The 21,634-nt window shown below is 35.6% G+C and overlaps 2 protein-coding genes and 1 long non-coding RNA gene across 3 annotated transcripts in view; all 3 read right to left on the minus strand.

The window, feature by feature from the left end:
• LOC117983752 (transmembrane protease serine 9-like) overlaps positions 1-21,634 on the minus strand; it is a 267,133-nt gene that overhangs the window by 103,670 nt on the left and 141,829 nt on the right. The window lies entirely within an intron of this gene.
• On the minus strand, positions 1,447-17,361 carry shrb (charged multivesicular body protein shrub). Its single transcript, XM_034970376.2, has 5 exons — positions 17,044-17,361; positions 15,688-15,865; positions 15,458-15,608; positions 14,532-14,649; positions 1,447-4,121 (listed from the first exon to the last, which is right to left on the minus strand). Exons 1-5 carry the CDS (start codon positions 17,222-17,224, stop codon positions 4,084-4,086), a joined length of 666 nt encoding a protein of 221 aa, XP_034826267.1. The 5' UTR covers positions 17,225-17,361; the 3' UTR covers positions 1,447-4,083.
• On the minus strand, positions 19,354-21,627 carry LOC138402525 (uncharacterized). The gene is made up of 2 exons (XR_011236905.1): positions 20,431-21,627; positions 19,354-19,485 (listed from the first exon to the last, which is right to left on the minus strand). It is a non-coding gene; the product is annotated as an uncharacterized lncRNA (long non-coding RNA).

The following is a 21,634-nucleotide window of genomic DNA, read 5'->3' on the forward strand; positions in this document are numbered from 1 at the left end:
GAATCATGAAATTTGGCAGGTAGGTAGGTCTTATAGCACACGTAAGGGGGAAAATACGACATCACAAAAAAAAATTAAAACGTGTTCATGAACAAATATTAGTATTTTCACTTTCAAAATAAGATTAACAGACAGACAGACAGACAGACGGACGGACGGACGGACGGACGGTTGGTCGGTCGGTCGGTTTATCTAATTTCGGGTATTAATCGAACTAAGTAGGTGTGGTAATAAAATAATTTATAGTCAAGAAATTCAGAATACACCCTCAAGGGAAAGTCACCGGTACATCGAAATTCTGCTCGCGAGGTTAGTGCTGTTTCGCGCATCCCAATCATTAAAAATATGAAAATCAGTTTGTACTTATACACCTTTGACATGCAAACATCTATAAAAGAAACGCTACTAAAATAGCCCTTAAACTACTCGTTGTAGTGTTCAAGTTCGTATGACGGTATTTGGATGAATCAAGACTGTATTTACTTCAATTTGCGTAATTATATAACAAAACAATTATACAATAATAGTGGGTACATGGATATGTTGTTGCAATCGAAAAGGATCTAGCAGTAGTTTAGTAGTTAAAGTTCGATACTATCGCTACGTTAATTAATTAAAAGCGAATAATTAACCGTGAACTAGAATCATAACTAATTAGTAGGTACCAACGTACCACGAATTGAGTGATTAAGTTTTTCTACTACCCTATCCGCGGCAAGAACTTAGTATAGCGATCTATGTTACGTAATCGATAAAGCCAAAAATCTGAGTCAGCGCTAACCATTTTTGAGTCACTAGGTAACCAATAAATTTACTAACTTTTTACCATGGATAGATTTTTTATAGGTAGATAGATGTTTATCTACCTGTAGTACGCAACAGGTCGAGATGGCAATCGGCGTGGGGACGCCCCGCACAGCCCTCGCGCTAACCCGGTGCGTGTGTGCGGGGCGTCCCCACGCCGATTGCCATCTCGACCTGTCGTGTACTATAGTAGAAAACATAATTCAGCTTCATTTCTTAATTTCAATAAAAATAGGTAATAATAGGTATAAATGGGAAAATGTTAAGAGGGTTTCAAAATAAAAAGAAACAACTTCAAAAGCCACAAAGTATTTCTTTTGGGAGAGCTATTTTGTATTATAAATAGGGGCGATAAGTACCTACTTAGGTACCTAATTAATAATTTTTCACTAGCTTACACACCCCGGCTTCGCTCAGGTTACAGTTATGATACATAATCAACATGCAAATTCTCAAGTATCTAAACCCAGCGGATTAGGCTATACGTTAATGTCGGTCAGTCAGTTAATCCTCATACAATTAGTATGTACATACTTTGTATAGACTGACGACAAGGAGATCTTAATCTACTTTATTGATAGATATTTGGATTTTATGAAAGCATACTTAATGGCTTTAAACGATTGTTTTTCAAATAAAATATTATGTTTAAATAAAATATATTATGGAACCATATGCACAAATTAGTATAGCTTAAAAAAGTAACATTTTGATACATAAATTCCATTCAAACGTAACTTCAAAGCAAATGATGGAAGGAAAAATTAAACGGATATTGGGACCGATTCTCTTGTACACAATTTCTAAACTAAACTAAAATGACACGTCTAAATCTATTACTAATCCTGTCATAATGTTGCTTGCGGTAAAGGAACTACCGAAGGAAGGTATGCACTAGATTTAGACCTGTTAATTTAGTTTAGTTTAGAGATTGTGTACAAGAGAATCAGCCCCATTGTTTTATAGGACGAGTCTAGGACGGCCACAAGTGGTCGTTTAATAAAATGGATTATCCTGCCACTAGTAAAGTTATTGCGGGCACACGAATAGATATTATAGACCAGAGGGGCAGCTTCACACTAGCTCACGCACACCACGACGTGTCACGGACGCTCCGATTGCGCCCAGTTTAATGGCAAACGGCGGCCACGTGACACGTCGTGGTGTGCCTGAGCAGCCGCTAGTATGAAGCTTCCCCTCTGGTCTATATATCTACTCGTGTGTTGCGGGCTTCAGAGACGGTCAAACACGTAGATTTTTGATTGAGCTAAGCATTTTGACCGTTTACAATGTTTGCTTGATGCTTGCCTCAAGCATTTACGTGCTTGGCAGTGATTGATGCGATTTTATATTTTTGCTTGACGCGACGACGTTCGGACTGTGTTCGAGATATTGAGAAAATTGGCGTTTGCTTGATCAAGCTGCTTGATGCGACCGTCAAGCAGTTTGATCGAGCAAAACAAAACTTGCTTGACGTCAAGCCGCTTGACCGTCTCGGAAGCCCGTTTAGTTTTTAAAATGTACCTAAACAATTTTTAATGGAAGTGTGTAGGTACGCTTTCGGTAGACGGAGCACCGCCTTAACTAAAAGTAGCCCGGAACGAAATCTGATGACTTCACGCAGTCGTGTCTATCCTATCATTAGTGTTTTGTAAAGCGCGAAGAGAAAGTGAGCTGAATGAACGAACGATGGAGCCAATCTTCTGGCATAGCACATTTAAAAAAGTTCAGTCAGTTACAAGCAAGCAAGTGGAAGGATATTGCTTATACTAAACGATCATTTATTTTGTGGCAAGCGAGACACTACATACCTATTTTACATTACAATAATTTGCTAGTTACGTTTCAGTGGACAGGGAATTTATTAAAAACAGCCTTACAACTAAGCCTAGAAAAGAATACATTTTTTTGTTAATTTTTTTACATTACAACCTAGGTGATTATAAACATTCCATCGATGTCCTTTGCCTATCTTAAGCCGTGTGCGACAGAAGGAGTAAAACTAAATATTTCAACAAAATTAAGACACAAACGCATTTTTTTGCAATTAAATAATACAACGCGCATTATAATTGTATTTAAACGTATGGTATTTCGTTTTATATTATTTAATACATTTTAAATGATATCTGATGCCAGCGATTTTAACGCCAACGTAGACCCCCGTCGAGTCTCCCGTGGACCCCTGGGGGTCCACCTGGACCACTTTGGGAACCAATGCTAGAAGATCATCCTAATTTGACGAAAAGTTTATTAGTATATTATATAGTAGGTACTGTAACAAGTTTATAAAAAAATGTACAATACGAATTACAGGCATTTTTACGTTAAAATATGTTACGAATGTTTTGCTTATTCTACACCGACCTTATAATCATTCAAATTCGTTAACGCTATCAACATTTAGTCTAGAATTTAGTATCTGAAAATATAAATCCTTGAAATCACTAATTTAGTTTTTAAGTCCAGCACCCATGCAAGATTTGACGACAATCAATATTTTTGGGCAGAACTTATAGTTCAAAAATAATTGATATATTACCCCCATCTGGAAGAAAGCATGATACTTGGCATGCATGTAGCTTTTAGATATTACATGCTTCAACATTGAAGTAGAAACACGTCGGAAAATAAATATTAATTTTTCATTAATCTATTTAGGTTTAAGTGTTTTATATGAATTGATTTAAGTATTTGAAAAAGAATTTTAAGTTGTATGTCAAGGATTTTTAAATTCAAAAACATTTAAGGCGAAAGTTAAACAAAGCTAATAATGCGTGACGTCGCAATTTCTTTTGCACTTGCTATAATGATTAATAATGAGATAAATACATCCTGGAAACGGTCACAAAAAGAAAAAAATATTTTTACCAGATTAATTTAATAAAATTAAAAAATACATATTACTTTTACACTTTTATTGGTTCATGCGTTAGTTCGCATAGTTGTGTTATATTATTTTAAGTATTTGAGTTGTACCGTCAACAAAAAAAAATACAATAACAAGCTATAAAAATTAACCCTGCAGTTTTAAATGATTTGTTTGTGTTAGTATAACAATAAGAAAAATAAAATTGAAAACAGCAATAAAATATTTGTTAATCTAATTACTGTAGAAGATAATAGATAATTCTTAATCCAATCAGACTAATTTCTTACATAGGTTAAATGTTTTATATGAAAGAAAAACAATGTTGCATATAAATAGATACTTAGATTATTCAGATTTATGAATGTATAGCTGAAAATATCACGAGCAACAGCTTATATGAGATGCGTCTATGTGGCCCACGATTTGAGCAGTTTGAAATCCTCGTCTGAAAAAATAAAACGAAATTAATTTAAACTGTCATAAAAAGGACTTATCCATATGAGTCTGTCTGTGTTATTCATACTAATATTCTCTCTATCTATCAGTTCATCGGTCTGTCTATCTGTTACCATTCACTGTCCATCCGTTTAGGTAACCGATTTACCATAATATGGTACAGATATACTCCTAGCTTGCATTCACGCAACCGACGCAACGTAAGCTACTTTTTATCCCGGAAAATCAGAGAGTACTCACGGAATTTTTAAAAACCTCAATTTTCGCGAAATCACTGGTAGATACGTACATAGTAGTTGAAAATAAATACATACAGCAAAATCTTCTCATAAGTGGTGTATCTGCTTCTTTTATCAATATGTATAATATATGCTAACAAGTAGCGCCAAAAAGCTTCAGATTAAGGCGCCATCTCCACGGACGAGAGAATCGCGGCGATAGTCTCGCCGTGCCACCAAATTCGGTAGAACTCTTATAGACCAATATCAACAGGGCGATACTATCGCAGACGATAGTACAGTACCCGGCAGGAAATATACATCGATCTTTAGACAGAGATAGCGGTTTCGTAGAGCGTTGTCTGTGCCGTTGAGACCGCCAAAATGTCACATAGGTATGAGTGACAGAGACAATTCTCTACAAAGCCAAAATCTCATTCTAAAGGTCCTGTAAGGGTGGTAAATTGGGCGGAATAGAAATATACCCGGATACGGAATAATCTACCACCTTACAAAGATTAGAGGAAAAAAAAAATAATTTTACTTACTTGATCTATCTACCTAGTAAAGAATAGAAGCTAGCCGTCGACTCCCTTGTAATGTATATGAGGTGTTATAAATGAAATTTGCTAGATGTTAGGCAAAATTGTTTTTAATGTAACTTTTACCGGGGTCGCTTAATACATAATGATGGCTAATAATGCTTAGTTATTCTAGCTTAATGCCAAGACTTAATTTAGATACATTAGAATGCCTTAGGTAGATCGTACATAAAATCTATGTTTTAAATTTAAGATGCCATTGGCATGGAATAGACAATGACACAGTAAAATTCATAAAATTGTTTCAAAATAAAAGCTCAGTAGTAAAGACAGGGTTCTTACTGTACACATACACTAAGAAGGTTCACTAAACTGTTCCAGGATACAAACATTTGCTTACTTGTAGGTGCGAAGACTGCAAGGTAGCTGGACGGCATCGGCCAAGATCCAAAACTCAATTTATTTGATTCTTCACAACCGAAATGTTTCATTACAAAGATTTTTACCAAGTCTTATCCATAGAAATTAAGTTGCCAACGTGAATGTGCAAAAGAAATAAATACGAAAACCGAAAACTAAAAACGGAAACGCAAACGGAAACCCTGTAACAAAGAAAAAACAAGATTATAATTTGTGCTGTGTGAAAATTTCGACACGTGGAATTTTCCCGATCAAACACAACTCACCTATTGAACTCCTGGCCACCAATGGCCTGCAGGAGCCCACCCACAACCCATTATCCCCATCTACTTGGGAAGGTAAAATAACTGGAACTGAAAGGGAAATCATTAAATTAGGATTTTCTCTAACCAAACCGCCATTTTGTCGAATCCACATTACTTGATTTTTCACTCACCATAATTGATGAAACATTGAAATACGTTAGGATGACTAAATTTATAACTATTGTATTTTCCCAGGCGAAGCCATGGGCGAAAAGGAGTGAGATTTTCCTGGAACGAAAAAATTCGTCTTCACATGTTGACTCCAGAAAAATTCTAAATCTCACCAATCGGTGTTGCCAGACGCAACCCGAGTGTGGCCGCTCTCATTTAGTTTGATCATGAAGCCAATTCATTTTTGAATATTTGCGGAACCTAAGGATATATTATAAGAACCGTTTTGTTAATGACTTAACAATAAACAAATGATATTATGGTTTTATTTAATTATTTTGTTTTATTTTTACGACAATTGACAACGAAGCAAACGCCATCTATTGTGGCTCGAATGAACTCTGAACATCGACCCACGCGTAGTTCTGCACCTTGATGCTAGGTGGCACCAACATACTTTGAACAAAATAGATTTTAATTAAAAGCGAAACGCTAATTAGTAGTTCAAAATTTACAACGTCACAATACTTCCCCTCCTACGAAAAGGTTCAACAGGTTGAACCACGCTGCCCTCAGCGTCATCCAACAACTACTAACAATTTGCCTGAAACAAACAAACAAAAAAAAAACACAGAAGTTACGCGTGAACGCACATCTACTACTAACAAGGAAAATTGTCTAACAAAATAAATATACTGAAAACAGTGTAAGGTTTTATACATTATACTTAACTACACAACCCTAACTTCTAAAAAGAATATATACAAAAAAACTTCATGGTGTCTAAGACACTTGAGTGGAAACATCTTGGCATCATTCTTCAGCTGACTGATAGAATGCGTCTAGGCCTACGGTGGTTCACTCTTTTAAACTACCATCGTAATATTTGTTACTCAACAAATACGGAAAATCTGGTTGTGAACGGGTCCATCTGATATGGCAACCGTTCTCTATCCCATTCGGAAAAATAAAACCGAATCAAAATCGGAATATGAGAAAAAAAAAACGAAATAACTCTCCTAGAAAATAGATCTCGGAACAGAATCGGAAAAATAACAGAAATGATCCATTATCTAGAAGGAAAACGAAAACAAAACACAAAACCCCCCCTTTTCGTTATCCCCAAAGTACGATATTTGCATTTTTACTTTCTCAACCGGTTGGTCTACCACAAGCATTCCAATCGTCACATATTCATCCCTACATACATCCACTACATTCCTCCTCAACTGAACCATGGTAATGTAACTGTTAACTCAGAACATCACTACACTCATTCAAATTCCTAATTGAATATTGATAACTTAAATATTCAAACAGTTTAGACCAAACTAAGTAATGGCAAATATCTACTTCTTAATATCCTTAATATGCCAAGTGCCTATTGGGTGGTTGTCAGCTACTCTAACTAGTTCATAAACCAAAGGTGACAAAACCTTGACAACCCTGCACTTTTCATACTTAGGTGCCAGCTTAGCTGCGAAAAAATTTGTAGCGTCGCTTTGTGGATAGGTCTTTTTCCACACTATATCCCCAACAGAATAGCTTGCAGACCTACGCCTTAAGTTGTAATGCGTTGCATACTCTGCATGAGCCTGAAACAAATTTCTCCTAACCTGACCAAATATGTCCTCCAAGATCCAAACTTTCCTGCGTATTCCTCCCTTGGAATTCCGGCCTCGTACTCCTTATCCGTGTCCTTATAGAAGGAACCATTTAAGACCGGTTCTCTAGCGTGGACAAGGAAGAACGGGGAGAATCCAGTGGATTCATTAACCGCACTGTTTATGGCGAACTGGACCTTGTACAGGTTTTCGTCCCAGGACCTGTGGTTATCTTTCACAAAAGCGGCTACAGCAGTCATAACAACCTTATTGTACCTCTCAACAAGGTTAACTTGCGGAGTGTACAGTGGTGTGTAGTGTAATTTCGGAATATTATAACGCTTAATGAGATTACGGAATTCAGATCCTGTAAATTGGGACCCATTGTCCACAATCACAGTCTCTGGAACACTATGGTTCAAAAATACAAAATTCTCTAGCGCTTTAACAACAGCGGCACCTGTGGCACGCCGTAACGGAAACAACATTGTATATTTCGAAAAACAACACGTCACCACAAAAAGAAATGTAAATCCTGATTTAGACCTAGGCAAAGGTCCGACTAAATCAGCCGAAATGACCTGAAAAGGTCTCTCGCAGACTTTAGGCTTCCCTAGCAGACCTGGAGTGGCTGATGTCGTGTGTTTATACGCAGAGCAAGTATCACAATTCTTAACGTACTCAACCACGTCCTTATACATACCACGCCAAAAATATCTGAGGGATAATCTGCGATGAGTTTTGAACACACCAAAATGACCTGCAGTTGCATCTGCATGGTTTTGTTGCATAATTCTAAGGATGTCGTTCTTGTGGACTACCTCTTTCCAGTCGAACTCACTGAGAAGCTGGTATTTACATTTACTGTAACGATATAGTTTATCGTTCAAAATACAAAAATTCGGAAAATTTGCTGGATTGATTTTACAGCCATTAAATGTTTTGTCATACCAGTCATCTACCAAAACTTGTTGACTAGAGTTATCATCACGATCACCAACTACATCTACGTGTATGAGTCTCGACAAGGTATCCGGAACTACATTATCACAACCCTTCCTATGTTCGATAACAAAATTATACTGTGATAATCTACAACCCCATCTGGCGAGACGTCCTGAGGGATTTTCTAAATTTAAGAACCACTTTAGGGATGCATGGTCTGTGATAATTGTGACTGGCTTGGAACCAAAATAAGCCTGAAATTTCTCCACTGCAAAAATCACAGCTAGAGCCTCGCGTTCCGTCGCGCTGTAATTCCTTTCGTTTTTATTTAGGCTCCTACTGACATACGCAATGGGATGATCGCAACCATCGGTTTCTTGCGTTAGCATACCGCCAACACCATATGCAGAAGCATCACAATGTATTTTGAATGGTTTTTCAAAATTCGGTACCGCAAGAACAGGTGCGGTTACCAACGCATTCTTCAATGTATTAAATGCTACCTCTGCCTGTTCGCTCCACTCAAATTTAGGTGCGTTCTTTCCTTTACTCGTTAGTCTATTGAGTGGTGCAGCGATGGTTGAAAAATTCCTAATAAAGCGCCTGTACCAAGAACAAGTGCCTAGGAAAATCTTTACCTCCTGTGCAGTTTTTGGGGTCGGAAAGTTCAAAACTGCGGCAACTTTTCCAGGATCTGTGCGTAAACCAAATTCATCCACTATATACCCTAAATATTTCAAAGAGTTTCTAAAAAAATTACATTTTTCAAAATTTATGGATAGTTGAGCCATTTTTAGTTTATCCAGAACTCTGTTTAATAAAATTAAATGGGTTTCAAAATCAGCAGAACAAATAACAATATCATCTATATAACAAAATACTATTCCATTTTCAATATCACTACAAAAATTTTGATTAAATAACTGGTCCATTAACCTCTGCTGTCGTGCTGGTGCACCGCATAGGCCAAACGGCATGACTTTAAATTTGAATAACCCTCTACCAGGAACTGTAAAACTGGTTTTTTCCTGAGAGTCGTTAGCTAATGGAATTTGCCAGAAACTTGAACTTAAATCAATCGATGATAAAAACCTTGCCTCTTTCAAGCTATCTAGAATTTGCGGAATGTACGGTATTGAGTATGAATCCCCCTTTGTCACTGAATTTAATTTCCTGCAATCTAGGCAAAATCTCCAGTCTCCATTTGCCTTTTTCACTAAAATTGCTGGGTTATTCCAAGGGCTTTCACTCGGAGTAACTACGTCCATTTCCAGCATCCTATCTAACTCTTTACTTAAAGCTTCCTTCTTTTCGGGAGAAAGTGGATATTGTTTTATTTTTATTGGCAAGGCATCACCGGTGTCAATAACATGTTCAATTAATTTTGTTCTACCCAATCCAATTTTCTCTGAAGAAATATCTAAAAATTTATTTACTACAGACTGGGCTAATTCTTTCTGTTGAGATGATAAGTTTTCAAAAGAAGTGATGGTATGAATTTGTTCATTATCAATCGCACAAATATTGTAAAATTGAGAAGGTGCCTTAATTAATTCTAAATTATCAAAAATGCCAGGGGCTAACTGAAATGTTTTCCAAAAGTCACAGCCAAAAATAACATCCGCTATTATAGAGGGTACTACAAAAAATTTTATTATGTGAGTTACGGAATTATAAGTAATCGGAATAAACATATAACCCATGCAATCAAGTTTGTCTCCATTTGCCACTGAAAATGTGGTATCAATACTGCTATGCAATTTATAACCGAATCTCAAAAAAACCTTGTGCGCCTGGTTACCCAAAATTGACGCGCAAGCACCGGAATCTAGTAAACCTGTAATCTCAAAACCGTCAACAAAAACCTTTAAATATGGCCTAAAGTCTCGTTTATCCACTGAATACAGAACTGTGTCAGGTAAAAGGGATGTTTTGTTGTTAATGACCAAGTTATTTACTTGTGTCTCTGCACAGTTCTTACTAATTAGTTTTTTGAATTTTTGTCCGGAGCGGGTTTACTAATCGCCTTTTTACTACAACTTGGACATGTCTTTACTGTAAAGTTCTGACGTCCACACGAAAAACATCTAATAAATTTCGGAACTGTCCTGCAAAATTTAAAGGAATGGTTACCCTTGCCGCACTTGTAACATAGTTGTTTATTTGTTTTCGTAAAATCAGTGCCTTTACTTGTATCAACCTTAGGTGCAGGTGTGACTGAAAGTGTGTTTATCTGTTTTGTCACTTGTTTGTAAGCAAACTCTGAACTTAAAGTTGCCTTACTGTTAGTAGGCTCAGAAAATAAGGCGGAACGCTGCCTCGCAGCCTCTAGTTTGCGACACTTTTCCTTCAACATTGCGACAGACTTAATGTCAACAAGAGCTAATTGTTCTGAGTAAAAAGGGCGAATATTATGTAATAAAATTTGTAACTTTTGTTCTTCGGAAAGTGGTGTTGACAACCTTGAAAACATGCCAAACATTACAGCGAAATAGATAGACACAGGTTCTTCAGAGCCTTGTGTTCTTGCTCGAATTTCACCTAGCAACCTGTAGTCATAATCTACTGCATCAAATTCCTCTAAAAATAAAGTTTTCAATTCTGACCAAGACGAAACTTGACATTTGTTGCCTCTGTACCATAACAATGCTCGGCCTGTAAAAAGATGAAATGCAGAAACAAATAATTTTCCATCTGAAACGCCATAAGATCTTTTATATTCCTCAACGCGTTCGATGAAACTGCGCGGATCACCCTGTCCGTTGAAATTTAACTTCCACTTGGCCACATTTTTATCACCAGTGCAGTCAACGGCGGTACTCTCGGAATCCAGTGATTCGTCGTGAGACGACTCATTGTCAGCATCTAATCTGGAAATCAAACTCTGCAACTTTGTATGTAATTCACTCTTCCTACTTATTAAGCTGAGTTCGGAACACTGTATTCTCAAAATTCTAAAGTACAAATGTGAAGCTAAAGCTTTAGACCTACAGAGGGCATGTCTATCTTTAGTGTCAGAACACTTTTTTAATAAATCTTCTAAGTCTTGAAGTTTTTTAGTAATAACCCCTAACTCACTTTCAGAAGAGAAATCTGTCTCTAAAATTGATTCAGAAGGAATTTCCTGAATTAATTGTTTTAACTGTTTCTTTAAACCTAGCACTGTAGGTGCTGGAGTTTCGGAACGAATGGATACCTCATAACACAATTCGTCCTTCAAAAGTGAATGAAACTGGGCAAAAGTCTGTTCCATTGTGTTAAGTCAAAACACATTTAACAAAATATCGAGCTTGTGTAACTGTCTATGTTTAGCCTTATACCAATTGGTTAAACACAAACACAAAAGAAGTTATTTAAACTATTAAATATACACAAGCAAAATACACAACAAAAACAATATTCTTAAGTCTATCCTAACCTATTTTATCAATTATGTTCCTATTCCAAAATATTGTTAATAATACAAGCACATATTATTACTATAGTAAACAAAATATAACAAAATAAAACTTCCCAAAATTGAATAAATGATTGTAAGGTGCAGTATCACCTTTATGAGTACACAGTGTGTTACAACCTTTACAATTACAAAAGTAAACAGGCAACAAAGTTGCAATGAACTCTGACTAGCATATTATCTTTCAAAAAAACAAAGAGATTGTGCAATGGTTTGATGGCTGTTACTTTACACTTTTAACACATAACCTAAAATACAACAAAATCTGTTTCTAAATGTCACTTTAAACTACCAGCATTCACTTAAACTTAACATGTTTTGTGTGTGAAGTAGCTTTTATCATAACCTTAACACAGCTCTAAACAAAATTTCAACAAAATAATGAAGTATCAAGTCACTGAAAAAAAAAATTGTTCATAACTTCATACTTGAACTTAATGTAATCTCTGAATATAGTTTATATATTTAGTTTCACAAGTTGTAACTCTTAGTATTTATAAATGTATGTGTGTAACTAGTTAACAGCACATAGCGTTTCAAAACTTTAATTATACTAAGTTACCGGAATTTTCAAACATAAGATGTACTTACTATTGAAAGCAATACCCAACAACAACTCAGTTAAGCAATGTTTATTACTAAACTGAAGGCAAACATTCACTTATACACCTCCAAGGTAAGTCAAATAACATAATTGAACGGCATAAACACCATTTATAATGTGTTAATTAAATAAGAAAAAACCACTGTTGGACTATACTCAGAAAATTACTTAAACTATCAAACAAAATTTCTAACTATTAGTTATTATTTAGTTAGTTAACCATAAAAAACAGCTTAGTGCTCTTTGCAATGTGTCACTACTTAGAAAATTGTACAATCAGCGGAGTACATTTCATAAAATTCACCAAATTTCTCAAAATATACTGAAATAACTATATAAAAAAACGTTCGGGCGCCATTTGTAAGGGTGGTAAATTGGGCGGAATAGAAATATACCCGGATACGGAATAATCTACCACCTTACAAAGATTAGAGGAAAAAAAAAATAATTTTACTTACTTGATCTATCTACCTAGTAAAGAATAGAAGCTAGCCGTCGACTCCCTTGTAATGTATATGAGGTGTTATAAATGAAATTTGCTAGATGTTAGGCAAAATTGTTTTTAATGTAACTTTTACCGGGGTCGCTTAATACATAATGATGGCTAATAATGCTTAGTTATTCTAGCTTAATGCCAAGACTTAATTTAGATACATTAGAATGCCTTAGGTAGATCGTACATAAAATCTATGTTTTAAATTTAAGATGCCATTGGCATGGAATAGACAATGACACAGTAAAATTCATAAAATTGTTTCAAAATAAAAGCTCAGTAGTAAAGACAGGGTTCTTACTGTACACATACACTAAGAAGGTTCACTAAACTGTTCCAGGATACAAACATTTGCTTACTTGTAGGTGCGAAGACTGCAAGGTAGCTGGACGGCATCGGCCAAGATCCAAAACTCAATTTATTTGATTCTTCACAACCGAAATGTTTCATTACAAAGATTTTTACCAAGTCTTATCCATAGAAATTAAGTTGCCAACGTGAATGTGCAAAAGAAATAAATACGAAAACCGAAAACTAAAAACGGAAACGCAAACGGAAACCCTGTAACAAAGAAAAAACAAGATTATAATTTGTGCTGTGTGAAAATTTCGACACGTGGAATTTTCCCGATCAAACACAACTCACCTATTGAACTCCTGGCCACCAATGGCCTGCAGGAGCCCACCCACAACCCATTATCCCCATCTACTTGGGAAGGTAAAATAACTGGAACTGAAAGGGAAATCATTAAATTAGGATTTTCTCTAACCAAACCGCCATTTTGTCGAATCCACATTACTTGATTTTTCACTCACCATAATTGATGAAACATTGAAATACGTTAGGATGACTAAATTTATAACTATTGTATTTTCCCAGGCGAAGCCATGGGCGAAAAGGAGTGAGATTTTCCTGGAACGAAAAAATTCGTCTTCACATGTTGACTCCAGAAAAATTCTAAATCTCACCAATCGGTGTTGCCAGACGCAACCCGAGTGTGGCCGCTCTCATTTAGTTTGATCATGAAGCCAATTCATTTTTGAATATTTGCGGAACCTAAGGATATATTATAAGAACCGTTTTGTTAATGACTTAACAATAAACAAATGATATTATGGTTTTATTTAATTATTTTGTTTTATTTTTACGACAATTGACAACGAAGCAAACGCCATCTATTGTGGCTCGAATGAACTCTGAACATCGACCCACGCGTAGTTCTGCACCTTGATGCTAGGTGGCACCAACATACTTTGAACAAAATAGATTTTAATTAAAAGCGAAACGCTAATTAGTAGTTCAAAATTTACAACGTCACAGTCCATGTACAATATTTTTTGCCAGCTACTGTAGGTCGGGCTTGTTGCGATTCCCTCGCCCGTGGAGATAGCGCCTAAGGCGGCGGTGTGGTTAGCTAAGTTTCATTTTCTCTCACACATTCTAAATGATTGTGAAAGAATCAGTACACTTTTACGAGATGTAGCTTGACCAAGTCCTAAACAATAAAATTACGTTCATTTTAGTCATATTTACCAACTTCAAAAAAGGAGGAGGTTCTCAATTAATCAGAATCTTTTTTTCGTAAAAATAAAATCTTGCCTATTTTCCAAAACAAACTGTAGATAGTACTGCTTAAGGTGATTCACTTAACCATGGCTCTAAATCCACTTAAATTTCACTGTTTATATGCAATATCTCACCATCGTCCTCCTTCTCCTTGCTGGGTTTAGCCTTGGCTCGCACCGGCTCAGTGGCCGGCACGTCTGGCAGGTTGTCCGAGGGAACACTGATCCCGATCATCTCCTTGTCCAGTTCCTCCTGTGGAGAGACAGACAGCGTTAATCTTTATTTTCTTTTCTTTTTACATCATAGAGGAGGTTAAGCATTGCTGAAGTAAGTTTCTATTTAAATTTTACATCAAATAGAATATTATATTCAACACTGTTTAATATTCACTATGTTGTATGCTGTGATAGCCTAGTGTTTAGGATGTCCGCCTTCTAATCGGAGGTCGGAGTTCGATCCCGGGCACGCACCTCTAACTTTTCGGAGTTATGTGCATTTTAAGTAACTAAATATCACTTGCTTTAACGGTGAAAAAAAAACATCGTGAGGAAACTTGTATGCCTGAGAGTTCTCCATAATGTTCTCAAAGGTGTGTGAAGTCTACCAATCCGCACATGGCCAGCGTGGTAGACTATGGCCAAAGCCCTTCTCACTTTGAGAGGAGACCCGTGCTCTGTAGTGAGCCGGCGATGGGTTGATCATGATGATGATGATGTTGTATGCAGAAAGTGGAGAATCCACCACATTGCTATCCCAAGACAACCCTTACCATTGTGTTTAATGGAATGGGTCATGATCCTCAACAATGAGAAAAACAAGAGAAATTGAGAAAGTACACCAAAGTGTTTTAACATTGCAAAGGATACAAACATTTAGGGATGATGCCCTCCGAGTTATTACCTCAAGGGTCATATTGTTGCCGATCATGTCACAAATTCTCTTAATACTTAAGAGCATCTTGAACATTCTGCCATGTGGTCAATATTCCAAAAACCAGTTGCTTAATTTTTAGGACCCTAGACATTTTGACATACAAAATGTTTGTGCTTGGAATACAAACTTGTTCCAACTCCTCGAGCTCCCTCTCCAGTTCATCCTCGTCAACGTCGTTGGGGAAGGCCACATTGTTGCTGATCGCGTCGGTAATCTCGCGCGAAATGTCGTGCTGCTCCGCAATATCGTCCATGATATCGTGCACTTTGTCTACATCGCTGCAAGATCAGAAAATAAACATTTTTATACAATAGACGAGAACTGTTTTTCTTCATAACAAACAAAAATATAACTAACATGTCCTTGTGAGCCAATTTCATGGCGTTTGCTGCATCCTTCATTGTATTGAGCACCTGCGCATTAGTGGTTGCACCCTCCAGGGCTTCCCTCTGGGCCTCAATCTGTGTGAGTGTGCCATCAATCTGGTTGAGTTGTTTCTCATATCGCTTCTTGCGTTTAAGTGCAGCAATAGCAGCTGAAAAGTTGGATTTTAAAAGATTAATCTACAGTCTAACATGAAGATGCGAACGAAGGTGTTGTTTAATTTTTGTTAGTCGCCAAGTGATTCAATGGAAGAAGTTTGAATTTCTGCTGTTTTCATCAACAGATGGTGATAAAGTGTATTTATTTTATTTATTTATTTTTATTTTTATTTATTTTATTTTGTAGAGACAAACAGTTACAATTAGTTAGCTAGATAGTATATATATAAAAACACTTAAACCAAAGCAGTCTCCAATGAGAAATTAACACTTATAATAAAAAAAAAAAAAAAAAAAAAATTATATTGCGTGTCACCAAGCTAGGAGCCTTGTATGTGACCATTGTGTGTCTTGTACACAAAGATAGCTCCTAAGTTATCTCTAAGCTTAACACATATAATGTGGCTTTAGCCTAATGGTTAAGACATCTGCCTCCATGTTGGTTGGGATTCAATTCTGGGCATCCACCTATAACTTTTCAGAGTCAATGAAATATTACTAACGTATAATATAGTGAAGGAAAACATTGTGAGGAAATCTGCATGCCTAAGAATTTTCCACAAAGTTCTCAAAGACTCACACACCGAGGGTTCCATAATACAGTCGTATTTATTCATCATTTTGCACGATAAATCTTTAATATCTTTACAAACATGTAGTTTAACAAGCTTTAGTGTAAGGTAATCAAAAACTATTATGCATGAAAATAAATAAAAATCTGTTTTAGTATAGATGGTATCATTATATTTTAAGTGTGATATTTCTAGCTGTTATTTTAGTCTCTGGGATTAAAAAATAGACTATAGATGTAGCGGTTTGTACTACTTTGATATTGAAAATTGTTGTTTATAGAAATGTAGATAGATATTTCAAATAGAGCAGCACTCCTAACAAGATGGTAAAAATTTCACCACATTCAGATCAATCTACCAGCTACTTTGACAAATGAGTCATCATACCTACTGATTCAATTAATAGAAAATAAAGGTTTGTTAAGAAATATAATACAATTAAGTGTGTGTAACTTCTTAATAAGGAAAATTTACAGAATAAGGACCAAGACGATATTGAATCTAGAACCGCTTCAATTACAAGGTCAGAATGTTGTCAACAAAAGGTATCTACTATGCACACAGCACAATAAAAACCTTCCAACTTGATAACTGCTTACCTCGTTTGTTCTTTGTGCCATGTTTCCTAGCTGCCTGTATTTCTGCTTCAATCTTCCTCTCTAAAAACTCTTGTTTTTTGACTAATAGCTCTTCGGTTTCACGTAACTTTTGTATAGCTTCATGTGTCGTGGGTCCCTTTTCTTCTTTTTTCCCTCCGAATAACTTCCCCAGAAAACTCATTTTGTTTTAAAAGATTATCCTAAATATACAAACTTCCTAGAATATTACGGATTACGCCTTTTTACGCGTTGTTCTTTTGATAATATTACAAAATTGCATTATTTTTCTATTCAACCACTTTTATGAGTATGCGTCATCCGTTTAATTGTCAGTGTCATTAAAAATTAAAATATTTCCGAACAGAAAACAATATGGATCGACCGAAAAGAGTTGAAATGAAATGAGACTTGAGAGCGCCACTTTCGTTCTTCTGGTAACACCATGTACCTACTGCAAACCAAACAATATTGATATTTGATATTTTTAAATTGTTATATAGTTGTCTTGTGTACAAACTATCAAACTGCTTCAAACTCCACAATATTCTAAAACTTTTACACTGACATAACTACATTATGATACACTGGTGAATTGCATGGATATTGGGGCCGATTCTCTAGTACACAATCTCTAAACTAAACTAAATTAACAGGTCTAAATCTAGTGTCATCCTTTTCTGCATTATGAAAGGGATAGCAATAGATTTAGGCGTGACATTTTAGTTTAGTTTAGAGATTGTGTACAATGGAATTAGCCACATTGTAATAACTTACAAAGTAACCGAAAGGATCTAGTTATTATTTCTCTAGTATACATGTATAATTCTTGAATATAATAAAACTAGTGGATACCTGGCGTATGCTAGTTACTATGCTTGTAAATAAAAACTCTAAAAACATCTTCACATTATTGCCTTTACATATTGTACCAGTTTGGAGCGCATCGGTTGGGTGGTTTCAAACTCTATAACGCACATAGGTATAAACATTCCAAGTAGTTGGGGTGCGCTACCCTACCTTTAATTCCTCTGATACTGATAGTATAGGTACCTATTACCTACTCAAAATGAAACATCGTAACCTAGTTTGATGTTTTAATTGTGGGCAATTTTTTGTGAATTTATTATATTTATATAATTATTAATTTAAGAAATTATTATATTTATAAGAATATAAGAAATTATTATATTTATATAATAATTATATTTATTGTAATTTATTCAAAACATGAGATTTCAAGATCTTAAAATATGTCCTCTAATACGGTCAATAGTTGGTGAGCTTGATATTCGACCAAAAGGTGTATTAAAACTTTGTCAGAGGTGCCTAATTTATAACTTCACGAGCGCTTTTGATAATCGTCTTATTAGTAATTAGGTAATTTCTCGCACAAACAAACTAGTAAATTGCTAAAACCCATCTAAATCAACAAAATATTTTTTCATCTTTGAGAGCACTGATATTCATTTTAGGGTTGCTCTTAAGAAAACATTTTAGGTTGAAGGTATTTAAATATTTTTTATTTCTGCTCTAAACGGTCGACTGTATTGAGCATGAATGAAGTATGAACATTCATCTCTTGATTGATCTTTTAAAGGTTGAGGCTATAAAGTTTTCTACGAAGTTTACCTATATTATCAAACAGTAAATAAATAATCAGCTGATTTCTCAGTTTTAAAACGCAGTATTCGCAAATTCGCAGACCATTGACAATATGATTGATAATGTCAAATGTAATTTGACTTGACAGTTGAAATTGCATCAATTATTCCTACAATCACAATTATCGTGATTGGCTGAATTTATGATAATCTTCTTGCAACAATGTATTGTAGCCAATAGTGAGAGAGCGACGACCAATTGTGATTGCGATCTTTGTAGCTGTCATTTTAGTAATCGGCCAAGAAGGGAAAGTTCATCATATCTTGATCACAGACCAATAACATATAGGATACAGACCACCAACTCCATAGACGATGTTTGTTTCAGTAGTAAGGGGAAGTGGGAGGCAAGGAATTTATATAACAAATTGTCATTGTTGTAGTGATCGTCTGTCTCACATTTTATTGGTTTTTACTATGAGAATCCACAGGACCATCTCTTTCTAACTTTATATAATATATAGCAATTATATGCCCGGATTGTCGTAAATTAGGGACGACGTGACAGCAGGAAAACCGTAACTTTTTAGTGATGTCCTTTTTACAGATTTTAACGGTTTTGCTATTAATTACCGATTTTCAGTATTTATCGGTAATCCTACTAATAATTTATTTAGAAATTTAGTTTTTCAAAAAAAAATCAATCAAATTTATCAAAATATAAAAACTTTATTTAGAATAGACAATAACCATGTTCCAGTTGTAATTGACGATAAGTGTTCATCTGTATTCTTAAGCTGTGGGCCACATCTCTGCTGAAGACTTGCGCAGCAAGTTTCACCTGTAATGCATGGTTATTTTTTTATAGATAATTATGTTAATAAACTAAATTTGATAATGCAATTTAGATTTAAAGTAGACATTGGGTTTAAAATATAATTAAAGAATTTAAATGAGTAGTTTGGAAATTCATTAGGATTCAAATTTTTATTCAAAAAATTATCTTTTATGCTCATAATTATACTATCCTAAACCTAATTATCCTAATCCTAATGTTAATATTATAAACTAGCCGATGCCCGCGACTTCGTACGCGTGGATTTAGGTGTTTAAGAATCCTGTGGAAACTCTTCAATTTTCCGGGATAAAAAGTAGCCTATGTCCTTCCCCGGGATGCGAGCTATCTCTGTACCAAATTTCGTCAAATCGGTTGAACGGTTGAGCCGTGAAAAGCTAGCAGACAGACAGACAGACACACTTTCACATTTATAATATTAGTATGGATGTGAAAGTGTGGATGTTTGGATGTTTGTTACTCAATCACACAAAAACAGCTGAACGGATTTGGATGAAATTTGGAATGGAGATAGATTATACCCTGAATTAACATATAGGCTGCTTTTTATCCCGGAAAATCAAAGAGTTCCCGCGGGATTTTGAAAAATGAAAATCCACGCAGTCGCTGGCATCACCTAGTATGCTCATAATTATCTTCGTCACTATTGGGCGCCGACCCTGGTTATTGGTACTTCTTGTTTTTATGGTGTCTATGTGATCACGTGATGAGATTTTTGTACGCTGAAACTTAAAATTGACCAACAACAAGGTCTACAACCCATAGTTTCAGAGACAGTGCTTTCAAAAACGTGATAACATAGACACCACGAAAACAAGAAGTTTTAGTACCAATAACTAAGGTCTGCGCACCATAGTTTTATTGGATTTTTTCCATGGCAAGGACATTATCACATACCTATTGTTACAAAACAAATGTTCAGTTACTTGCCTTCAACTTGTCATATCAATTTGGTTTCACATGCTTGTCTGTTAATTTGGTAGACCATCCAACACCTGCCACACCATCAACAGCAAACAGCTTCTCGATGTAGTCCCACTGAGCACGCTGACTCCCGATGAGCAAGTCCTTCTTCTGAAAATTATTGTGGAAACATTTGAGTAAATGTGGGACATCATATATATGATATATTTATGATTCAGTGGTTGAGAGTAATGAGTAATAGAAGTTGTTGGCTCTAAAATAGAGTGCTGAATTAAATCTGGTGACTTCTGTTTGTCAGGAATCGGGATATTTGGCAAGGGATTTACTAAATCTATAGGACTTGAATTAACAGAAGCTTGCTCATTCCTACTTTGTTTGTCTGTTTGTGAAGTCGATGGGATATCGACTATGTTAACATCGAGGGGTTTACCAGTCTGTAAAGGGGATATCTCTAGAAATTTGTCAATTTTAAAATGTACTATACCAGGGTTTTTAGAAGACTGTGTAATATGCAAATTCAGTGTGGGAATTGAATCTTTTGTCAATCTATTATTTACGATATACCGAGGTAAGAAATGGGATTCGCAAATCCTGACATTTTTTAATTGCCTAAGGGAGTACTTACGCAAATACGTACAGTTAATCAACCATGCTTTCCATCTAGTTGTGTCGGTAAAAAGTACGGCGTGTAAATGTAGGGTGCTTTTACACTTAGGTACACTACACTGCCTCATATCAGATAAAAAGGATACTAGGTATTTAGAAACACTAACAATTATTACTAAGCCTAAATTAGGCAGGCAAGTTTAAAGAGCACATCCACTATATCTCTCAATTAAAACAAAAACATAAAAAACTGAAAATAGAAATATAAAACGAATATCCTGTTATAACTGCAGCACACTTCAAGGTTTAAACTCTCGCAATGGATTAAGGAGAAAAATTGAGTTTTTTAGGTTAGGTTATAAAATCTCTCAAAACCGACATGTTTTTATTTCGAAATTCTATGTAATGAAAGCCGATTGGATCTAATCACCGACCAATAAGATTTGAGCAAAAAATATCATAGTGTGCTGTATGTACATGTGCCTTTAATACTGTGTGAGTGGAGCGAGATAGTCCTGTGGATTTCGAAAGAGGAATAGAAAGTGCGAAAGAAATGGACTGATGCATCTTTTATGGCCCTCAGTTGACAGGGCCTGATCTTGAT

This window comes from Maniola hyperantus, chromosome 7, assembly GCF_902806685.2.
Source record: "Maniola hyperantus chromosome 7, iAphHyp1.2, whole genome shotgun sequence".
NCBI lineage: Eukaryota > Metazoa > Arthropoda > Insecta > Lepidoptera > Nymphalidae > Maniola > Maniola hyperantus.

What these genes read in the sequence shown, in the direction of transcription:
- shrb (XM_034970376.2), bottom strand. Translation starts at nt 17,224, where the DNA reads ATGAGTTTTCTGGGGAAGTTATTCGGAGGGAAAAAAGAAGAAAAGGGA. An exon ending in AAATTGGCTCACAAGGACAT is followed by an intron (nt 15,609 to 15,687) that starts GTTAGTTATATT and finishes CTGATCTTGCAG; the next exon opens with CGATGTAGACAAAGTGCACG. An exon ending in AGCTCGAGGAGTTGGAACAA is followed by an intron (nt 14,650 to 15,457) that starts GTTTGTATTCCA and finishes GTCTCTCCACAG; the next exon opens with GAGGAACTGGACAAGGAGAT.